We start from the raw sequence: 10,607 nt of genomic DNA on the forward strand, positions 1-10,607 counted from the left end.
GCAAAAGATTGTTTGCAATATGAATTTCTCTTCATATTGTCAGGTTGAAACTTTCCTGTGATTTTCTTAGGGTTGGAGAGATGGCTCAGTGTATAAGTGTGGCTGCTCTTCCAGAGGACCCAGCTTTGATTTCTAGCACACACAGAGCAGCTCACACCTGTCTGTAAATCCAGTTTCAAGGGATCTGACACTCTCTTCATGAGCACTAGGCACATGTGAGATGCACAAACATATATGTAAGCAAAACACACACACACACTAAAGAGCATTTCCCCCCTCTCCCCCTCCTTCCTTCCTTTCTTCTCTCTGTCTCTGTCTCTGTCTCTGTCTCTGTCTCTCTCTCTCTCTCTCTCTCTCTCTCTCTCTCTTCCCCTCCCGTCCTCCCTCCCTCTCTCTCTCTCTCTCTCTCTCTCTTTTTTTTGTGTATGGGTGTTTTCCCTGACTGTGTGTCTATACACCATGTGTGTTTTGTGCCTTCAAATGCCAGGAGAACGTGATGGATCCCTTGGGGCTGGAGTTACAGAAGGTTGTAAACAGCCGTGTAGATAGAGTCAACCCCAGGTCCTAAGGAAGAGCAGCCAGGGCTTTTACTCACGGCTTTTGACTGAGCCTTCTTTCTAGTTCTTAAAAACATTTTTTAAAGCCAAGTAGAATGGCTCACTCCTCATAGTTGCAGGTCAGCCTATGACACTTCGCACGCGCACACACACACACACACACACACACACACACACACACACACACACACTGTCTTAAGGATGTTTTTCTGTGTAGCCAGGGTAGAGGATGTGTGGAGGCTGTCTTTAAATGGCAACACTCCCTGGCAATTGCATTCTTCACCCTGAAGATGGCTGTACTGATGTTGTGTGCACATTGGCCTCAGTGTTTCCCCCTTCCCACTCCACCTACACAGGTTCACAGGATGATTGCCGAGTTCAAGTTGATCCCAGGACTCAATAATTTGTTTGACAAACTCATTTGGAGGAAGCATTCAGCGTCTGCCCTTGTCCTCCATGGTCACAACCAGAACTGTGACTGCAGCCCGGTAAGCAGGGGAGCCTGGGAATGTGCAGGGTGCTAACTGCTAAAGTTAGTCGTTTTAAGAGCTGCTGCTGACCCTGAGGGGCTCCTTCTTGGAGAAGAGAGCAGAAACGAAGTTTCTCAAGCTCTACCTGAATCTCAGCACCCAGGTAGGGTGTTGAATGAGACTGGGAAGTCCTCTGTGCCACCCACCTTTTCAGGAGAACTTGACTGAGTCACTGAGTCTCTGAGCCTGTTTTCCTGGACTAGGAGGGTCAAGGGGGGTCACATGCCTGTTGTCCTCACAGCACGGCCTTCCCACACCCCTGACACTGAAGTCCTGAGTGCCAGCAGGACCTGGCACCGTGGGTTCCTGAACCTGCATTTTGGAACTTTCCTAGTGCCTTGCCTCTTACTTTGTCATTCTCTTTAGCCTTGTCTGAGTGTAGTTTATATTTCTAGATAACACGCCTGGCTCTATCAGAAAGCACTTGGTCTTTGTTCATTGTGTAAACATACTGCATCTTCTGTTTTTTTCTTTTGCAATTTATCTCATTAATGGTTTGTCATCTGCTTTCGTATGGTCCCTTGGAAATGCTTATGTCCTATCCGCAGCTTGTGTTTGGGTCGTCCCCCCTCAGGGTGGCATGTCCCTCATTTTGTGATGTTTGGGAGGTGGTGATCCTGGTGACCTGTGCAGCCACTGCCCTGGACACTGTTTTGCTCGTGCTTTAGGAGGAGCCGGGTTTGTTTTTGTTTGTTTGTTTTTGTTTTAGGGTCCCGTCCCCCCCCCCCGGTCCCCCCCCCAAAGAAAGTGTTTCTCTATGTAATAGTTCTGGCTGTCCTGGAACTCTCTTTGTAGACCAGGCTGGCCTCGAACTTAGTGATCTGCCTGCCTCTGCCTCCCAAGTGTTGGGATTAATGATTTGCGCCACCACACGTGGCCCTGCCACTCTGTTAGGATCTCTTACTTCTCCTGGGAGGCTCCAGCTAGCCAAGCTCAGCAGTCCTGGCTCCTCACCCAGCTCTCTGGTTCACAGATTGGCTCTTTCTGGTCACCGCAAGACATAGACGGCATAGCCATGTTTGACTAGGCCTCTCACCTGAGCCGCACACTCCCTCAGCTCCAGAGCACCTCTGCCTGGCTCTCTGGACCAGGCTGTTCCGATCTCTCCGGGTTCCCTTTCTAGCTTCTAAGCTAGCCTCACATATAAAGGAACGTGTGCTTTCTCTAAAATCCCATATGCTGGGATGCTGTTAGCTGAGGAGCCCTACAGTAGTTTACCTTGACACTGCCAGCTGTGAAGGTCTGACTTTCCAGCAGGCACTCAAAACAAGCAGTGTAGCAAAGACAGGGCTGCCACCGGAGCCCAGCCTTGTTTTATTTAGAAGTATCCTGACTAACGTAGCTTTATTGTGTGTTATAGGACATCACCTTGAAAATCCAGTTTTTGAGACTTCTCCAGAGTTTCAGTGACCACCATGAGTAAGTATGTGTGCCCTGCAGGCGTCTCCCCTCTTCTCTCTGCTCTGACTCTGGAGGCGTCTGTAGGGGCTCGTGGGGACCTCCCACTGCCCCCCCTTTTTTCCATCTAAGTGTGGGCTTTCCCTGCACTTGGACAGAAGCCCTGAACAAGTGGCTGCCCCTTGTTGCCCATGGAGCAACATATTCTCCTCTGAGCCTCAGAGAGCCCTTGACTAGAAACATGGAGGCTCCCACCTCCACAAAGAAATGTGTTGCACGCACCCCCACCGCATTTTTTGAGATAGTCTACTCTCTGATTTTTATTTATTTATTTAATTTATTTTTATTTTTGATTTTTCGAGATAGGGTTTCTCTCTTTTCTTGGCCATCCTGGACTTGTTTGTAGACCAACTGGCCTTGAACTCACAGTGATCCGCCTGTCTCCGCCTCCCGAGTGCTGGGATTAAAGGCGGGCACTCATGCCCAGCTTACTCTCTGATTTTTAATGTTTAATCTCTTAGTGGAGAATGTACAAGAAAATGGTTATTTACTATAAAGGAAACAATGCAGGGAGAGAGAAGGACAGGTGATTCTTGACCTCAGCATTAGGGTAAGGACCTCAGTGGCCTACTGTGTGTGCACAAAGACGTGGACACTCTAGTACATGGCTTGTTCGCTTGCTTTTCCTTTTTTTTATGCCTCAAAGGAAGGCAGAAGCTCAGGCTTAGAGGAGGGCTTAGCCATCAGGGAGCTTGTCCTTCTGGTTTCCTCACAGTTCTAGGGGTTAACCTGATTTTTAAATGTTGATTTAAATTTTCGGAACATTGTACGAGCTAATAGAACATGCCTGAGTTCAGTGTAGCCTAGGGGCCTCCATCTCTCTTGTGATTCTCTCTTGTGAGCAAGACTATGGCTGAAGGCACCTGTAGGTGACAGAATTGATTTTCTTTTCATCTTTGGGTTTGTGTGTGGCTGTGTGTATGTCCCTGGTCCTAGCTTTCATCAGCACTTCTGTCTGCATGGCCCAATGGAAATACTGTGGCCCCTGCTGTCACGGAGGGCACATTGGGAAGGAAGTTTACCGTTAGAGAAGGTCATCAGTAAAAGAATGCCTGATGACAAATGGGCGTAGTATTTGGGGAAAAAAAAGAGCTCAGTTCTGTGACAGACAGCTGGCAGCTTTTCTGATCGGCTGGCCAGTGCTCAGCTGCTCCTTTCAGCAGAAGCAGTGTGTGAGCAGAGGCCTAAAGAGGATGAAAAGGCAGCGTGAACGGTGTTAGCCCGGAGGCCCATCGCGTGGAGACGCCTGCAGGAAGGACATGACGTGGTCAGGAACACCAGAGTGCCCAGACGCTGTGATGGGTGTGAGCTGCTCAGTTTGCTGTGGCTGCAGAGCTGGCCTGGCTGCCCAGGGCCTGAGTCATGACACTCCCAGGTGTCACACAGCTGAAGTGTGAGAATTAGGGGGAGCCTTTTCAATAATGTTCTGAAAACCACTCAAGGAGCTGTGTGAGGACCTTCCTGTGGGAAACAGCTGAGGAGCTGCTTCTGTGCTGCACAGACCCATAATGACAAGCCTCATGGAAGAGGAGGGGTGATGTCATAGTTGTCAGGCCTCTGCTGCTGTGACTTTGACAAGTCATATAGGAATGCGCAGTGCGCAACACAGAGACCTGGAGATGCCAAGGAAGGACTTATTAGTGAGTGACAAGCAGACATAGACGTGCTGGTGGCTTCTCAGCTGCTCCTCCCCACAGGGGTGAGCAGAGACAGTACCTCTGCCCTGCTACAGAGCTGCTCAGCAGCCCAGTCCTGCCCTTCACCCTTTGAACCTATTTGTTTCAGGAACAAGTACCTGCTGCTCAACAATCAGGAGCTAAATGAACTCAGTGCCATCTCTCTGAAAGCCAACATCCCTGAGGTGGAAGCTGTCCTCAACACAGACAGGTGATCCTGGTGGGGACAGCTGTGGCTACAGGTCTCACAGGAGGGCACACACAGTTGTGCATACTGCCCTTTCTCCAGTGTAGCTGCCATGCCCCACCGGCTTTGCTAGATAGTCACATCTCCTGCATTTCCTAACTGAATGTCACAGCAACCCTCAAAAGGCAGTGCCATCGTCATCTTCCTCTCTATATGTAGATGACAGAGGTTTCAAGCGGTCCCCTGCCAAAGGTCAGCTGGACCCCTTTGTTGTTATCCTCATTTCCTGCCCAGGGGCCGCTGTGCCAGGCAGGGCAGGCAGAAGCACACCCTTCACCCCTGGCCTGTGTCTGCCTCCTGCCTCATCTTTGAGAACAACACAGTGGCATGCCAGGCTCATGGGAGCTTGTGAAGTGTGGACCTTCTCCAGCAACCAGAACCGTACCCCCAACTTCTTCCTGATAAGATTGACACAGTGCCGCCCCAGTGTCTACAGGGGATGGACATGGAGCTGCTGTGTGAAGAAGAGAGTTAAGGGCCCAGATACCTGCCACCATGACAGGCCTAGTCAGTTCCTTGCCTACTGCCTTTGCCTCATAGATAGGAAGCTGAGGCCTGGAAGCCCACAGCTAGCTGGAACTAGCCCTGGGGCAGGAGAAAGAGCTCTGGGCCCTGCCCTCTTGGCACAGACGTTGTTCCATCTGGTATATTTGCTGTGGCCTGGATTAAACCCACTTGTGATACAAATGGCCCCCCTGGCAGTTCTGAGCCCCATCCGGCCCTGGATGTGCCTCCCTCTTGCCAACTGGCCCGAGGAGGGAAAGCTGGCCTAAGATGCAGTAGAAATGCATTTGATCATTGCATCGATGGCTGCTCATCTCTCGTGTCCTGGCACAAGGTGGAGCAAGCGAGCATCCTTGCAGACTCAGAGACATGGCCTGTCTTTTGTCCATCGGCAGCAGCCTAGGAGCCTAGCTCGATGGCCCCCGTCAGCCGTCAGATGTGTCACCAGGGCTCTGCCTCTTTGGTTTCAGGAGTTTGGTGTGTGACGGCAAGAGGGGCTTACTGACCCGGCTGCTGCAGGCCATGAAGAAGGAGCCGGCAGAGTCTTCTTTCAGGTGAGCCTGTGGACAGCTGCGTTCCTGAGGGGCGTAGGGTCCAGGAGCTTCCCGATAGCTTAGTCTGCAGAACACATTCCTTAAAAGTAGTCACTGTCGGGGGAGGTGGTCTCACTGCCACTGGCTACATGGAACTCAGCTGCTAAGTGTATGTACCCTTGTCACACTAGCAGACTATGCCAGGAGGTGACTGAGCATTCATCAAGCTGGCCCTAGAGAGGTGGGGCACAGATGGGATCCAGGCTTTGCCATGTGACATTATCAGGGGTCATGGGAAATAAGCAAGAGACCTGCTTCCATGCAGCATGGGAAGAAATAGAGCTAGAAACCACCCCAGGAGCCATCTGCTAGGTGGCTTCGACACTGAGGAGGGGGCTGCTGCAGAGTCCCTGGCCACCTCAGAGTGTGGGGTGGGGGGGAAGTTGTGAAGGTTGCAGACAAGAACGTTTCAGCAGGCCTGGACACAAAGCTATGTCCCCACAGGGCCCCTCAGGCTGACCCTGGGGTCACAGCTGAGCCTCTGGGCCGCTCGGGGTCTAGTCGAGTCTCTTGACCAGCTCAGTGCACATGAGCTCAAGGGCTTCTCCACACACCCCTGCCTCCCGTCCATGTCCTTCCGGTCTTCTGAGAGTGGCAAGCCTAGAGTTTCCTCACGGAGCTTACTAGAGGTCACTCTTTGAGCCCAGATGCCACTAACTATGCCATACCAACCCTCTCTGGTGCAGCCCCACGAAAGACCGCTCCCTGCAGAGCTGTGGATACGAGGGTAGTGGCTCTCTTGCTCACCGCTGTGCCCTCAAGACCTAAGTCTGGGGCCCAGGACAGGACCATGTTCAGTAAATGTCAGATACTTGACTGCAAACCACTCCAACCCTGGGAGAATTGAGCCTGCACCAGGGGAAGGCAGCCATAGCCACCTGGCCTAGGGTCAACTTTTTGGTCACAGGTTTTGGCAAGCCCGCGCTGTGGAAAGCTTCCTCCGAGGGACCACCTCCTACGCGGACCAGATGTTCCTGCTGAAGCGGGGCCTCCTAGAGGTGAGGAGCTGGGCGCCGCCTGGCCGCCCTCCCCAGCCTGTAGGCACTGAAGGGTGACTGAGGGACTCAGGGCAGCCATGCAGGACTGGAACACCCAGTTCCCTGCAGGCCCTCTGCGCTTGAGGGTCGTTCAGTACTGACTAAACGTTAGTGTTCCCAGAGCGAGCAAACTGAGAAGAGAGCAAATGGCCAGAGTTACGTTGGGGCTTTTTTTGTGTTTGTTTGTTTGTTTGTTTGTTTGTTTGTGTGTTTAAATGCTACAAACAGGAGACTGACCAGTGAATTGTAAAGGAGAATAAGTGCCAAGCCAGTGGAAGTTGATCACATGAGCTGAGAGGCAGAGGTTGTGCAAGCTCAAGGCCAGACCCTGTTAAAACAAAACAACCATGAAAAGAAGGAAGGGGTGAAGACAGGGAGTGAGGGGAAAACACAGAAAACAGAAATGGAAAATATTGGAAACAGTTTCATCATTAAGGAGTTAAGTTGAAGCTGGGTGTGGTGGCGCGCGTCTTTAATCCCAGCACCCGGGAGGTGGAGGCCAGCCTGCTCTCCAAAGAGGGTTGCGGGAATTGTCGTATTGTTCTTGATAAGCATGTGTTGATTGTATATGTTTTAAACAGTTGCGTTGATAAACACAAAGCTAGCCCATAGGGTCAGAATGCACACTCTGTCCTTGATTTACTGAAGAGGCCTAGTGCCTAGGCAGCAGCCCTTGTTAGGTCTGCAGGCAGCTCTGCCACAGGAGGCAGAGAACTCTGGCCTTTTAGGTGTCTGCAGAGCAAGTCGGAGGCCTTGTGTGTGAGCCTTGGTAAGAGAACAGCGCACACCCACCCAGCGCCTCCTGCTGAGCTCAGCCACCTGGCTCTTTCCTGGGAGCCACCAGTGTCCTCAGAGGAGAACCTAGGCAGAGTTGCAGGGTCCATCCCCCTGCATGCTTGCTTGAAGCAGTTATGTGGTCTGAGCTCCAGCCAGGCCTGAGGGCAGACGGTGCGGGGCAGACCCATGCACACCCTCACCCTGTCCCCTGCTTTCCCCAGCACATCTTATACTGCATTGTGGACAGCGAGTGCAAGTCGAGGGATGTGCTCCAGAGCTACTTTGACCTTCTGGGAGAGCTGATGAAGTTCAATGTCGACGCGTTCAAGAGATTCAATAAATATATCAACACGGACGCAAAGGTAAGGCCTGCCCACCCTCAGGTGTGCCCACACAGTAGGAGGGCTCTGGGATCCGGAGGGCAGTTTTCAGTACACCTACTCTGTGTCAGGCCTCAAGCCAGACCATTGGGATGAGCGCTTTGGCTGTTAACAGCATTTTAGCAGGCCAGCAGGGAGAGCAGGCGCTCTGTGTCCTGTCTGCAGAGCCAGGGTAGATCGGTGGTGCCCTGGCTGCCACTGCCCAGCCTGGGCGCTGGCCGGCAGCCCCTGGCAGTGAGCGCCACCTCTGCTCCAGTTCCAGGTGTTCCTGAAACAGATCAACAGCTCACTGGTGGACTCCAACATGCTGGTGCGCTGTGTCACTCTGTCACTCGACCGATTTGAAAACCAGGTTGACATGAAAGGTAAGGCCAGGGTGCCGTGGTGAGCAGGTGCAGTGTGATGGCCAGACCTCTGGCCTCCAGCCGGGAACTCGTGAATTACTTGCGCAGATATCTGCGTGCCTTGGGCCAACAGGGTGGTCTTGGCTGCCTTGCTCAGCTGTGTCGACTTCTCCACTGATCATTGAACAGGTTGCACATCTTAGTAAAGGAAAAAGCCACCTCCTGGATGGGCTGCTTGAGATGTGCAGTGTTCCTTCATTCCGTCTTCCTGCCCAGGACTGTAGTGTGTGGCTGTGGTGGGTGTGTCAGACCTCACCCAGAACTATGTGTAGCTACACATATGTGTACATATGTTCTTTTTTTTTTCCCCAGGAGGTCTGTGGCACCAAGCAGATTCTCACAAGTTTATGAACACTTCCAAAAAAGGACAGTGTTCCTCATCATTGCCACTGATAGCAAAAAGCATCAATTAGGCTGTTTACCTCCTGTTTCTTCTCTGGAGGGTCTGTCTCAGGAATTAGTCATGATTTTGAGTGCCTTTCCAGTAGTATGGGAGGTCATTTGCTCAGTGCGCTCTGCACCCTGACTGCAGCAGTGGACACAGACATGTGAGAGTTAATGCTAAACCAGTCACGTTAGGAGCTCTGGAAAGTGGTTTGCATTTCACTGTTTCTCTATTTGTGTGTGGTTTATGTATGTGTGGGTATGTGCATATGTGTGTACACAAATGTGGAGGCCAGAGGTTGATATCAGGGTCTCTTTTTCCACCTTTAATTTTTGGACAGAGCTTCCCACTGACCCTGGAGCTCATGGATCCGGCGAGGCTCGATGGCCTAGGTTCTGCCTATGACCCCGCTCTGGGTTTTGACAAGGGCTCTGGTGATCCGAGCTCTGTCCCTCATGCTTGTGCAGCAGTGTCTCCCCTGCCTGTCCTGGTGCTCTCTCTGCAGACCAGGCTGGCCTCGAATTCACAGTCCCAAGTGCTGGGACTAAAGGCGTGCGCCACCACTCCTGGCTCCTTGCTGTGTTTCTTAAAGATTTATTTGTAATTGTGTCGGTGTGTGGGTATGCGCATGTAGATGCAAGGCTAGGCAGAGGCTGGAAGAAGGTATTGCACACCCTGGAGCTGGAGCCACTGGTGGTTGTGTGCCACCACTGTGGGCCTCTGCAAGAGCAGCAAGTAATCGTAATTGCTGTTTTGGTGGTGAGAGAGGCCCCGCTGCAGAGTCAGGACCGAAGTGGACTTAACCTGTGGCATGGGCGCCCTGCCATTGTACACACTGCTGCTACACCTCTGCCTTCCTCCATAGTGGCCGAGGTCCTGTCCGAGTGCCGCCTGCTTGCCTACATATCCCAGGTGCCCACGCAGATGTCCTTCCTCTTCCGTCTCATCAATATCATCCATGTACAGACACTAACCCAGGTAAGCTGTTCCAGCCAGTGAGCAGTCAGGGAGGGCAGATTGGAAACTCTGTCCCCTCCGGAAGCCCAGCATGTCTGTTTCCCCTTCTCTCTAGCAACATAGCTCTTCCTACAGGGGGACTAAGACCAGATACCAAGTCTCCTGAGGTCACAGGGTCAGTTGGGCAGAAGTAAGACTGGCACTGCACTCTTGTGACTCCAGGCCAGTGCCCTTCCCCTTGTACCCTACCTACCCCAGCTCCTGACTACACTGGGCTGTGGACCTGGATCTCAGATTGTTCCAACTCCTTGACTGAGTGGCGGCGGCCTTCTCTTCCACAACCTCACACCATCTTTTCTAAGATGATAGTCATACTAGCACCTCTGCTTAATGGGTCTTTGGTTGTGGCTCTTTTGTTGCAAGGCATGGGGCCAGGGATGCCTCTGAGGCTCCCATCCTAGCGCAGCACTAAATCCTTAAGTGAATGACTGTATCTGGCTTATGCACCCAGCCCAGCAGGGCATGGAGGGTCATCCCTGAACCGAGCCGTAGTAAGGACCAGTGTTACTGTTGTGAATCATGGTAGGTGGAACGGGAACGTGCCCGTGACTGTGCCAGGCCCCTGTGTTGGCCCAGGATAGCCTCTTCCCTGCCCAGTGGCTGTCCAGTTTCACTGGCATCCTGAGGCTGCTGACATGCACCCAGTCCAGCTGCCTTTGGCCTTGCAGGAGAACGTCAGCTGCCTCAACACCAGCCTGGTGATCCTGATGCTGGCCCGGCGGAAAGAGCGGCTGCCCCTGTACCTGCGGCTGCTGCAGCGAATGGAGCACAGCAAGAAATACCCCGGCTTCCTGCTCAACAACTTCCACAACCTGCTGCGCTTTTGGCAGCAGCATTACCTACACAAGGACAAGGACAGCACCTGCCTGGAGAATGTGAGTGCCCCAGCCCCGAGTGACAGTGGGAGGACAGTGGCATGTGACATAGGCCACTCGCTCAGACGGGCATTCAGGTGGCATAGCGTGCACAGGCTGTCACCCTGCCAAGCCCCTGTGTGACCCCAGGCTGGGCCCAAGTCCTCCGTGCACTCTCCACCCCCTCT

At 52.6% G+C, this 10,607-nt stretch overlaps 1 protein-coding gene across 3 annotated transcripts in view; it reads left to right on the forward strand.

The window, feature by feature from the left end:
* Positions 1-10,607, forward strand: part of TRPC4AP (transient receptor potential cation channel subfamily C member 4 associated protein) — a 59,193-nt gene that overhangs the window by 47,719 nt on the left and 867 nt on the right. For all 3 annotated transcript variants that reach the window (XM_084775675.1, XM_084775676.1, XM_084775677.1), the window contains 9 exons: positions 914-1,045; positions 2,448-2,506; positions 4,331-4,432; positions 5,443-5,526; positions 6,473-6,563; positions 7,601-7,741; positions 8,016-8,124; positions 9,414-9,526; positions 10,234-10,440. In XM_084775675.1, coding sequence (XP_084631801.1) covers positions 914-1,045; positions 2,448-2,506; positions 4,331-4,432; positions 5,443-5,526; positions 6,473-6,563; positions 7,601-7,741; positions 8,016-8,124; positions 9,414-9,526; positions 10,234-10,440 — 1,038 coding nt within the window. The remainder of the gene's footprint in view (positions 1-913; positions 1,046-2,447; positions 2,507-4,330; positions 4,433-5,442; positions 5,527-6,472; positions 6,564-7,600; positions 7,742-8,015; positions 8,125-9,413; positions 9,527-10,233; positions 10,441-10,607) is intronic.

Source organism: Acomys minous (genome assembly GCF_964271855.1).
Source record: "Acomys minous genome assembly, chromosome: 3".
Lineage (NCBI taxonomy): Eukaryota > Metazoa > Chordata > Mammalia > Rodentia > Muridae > Acomys > Acomys minous.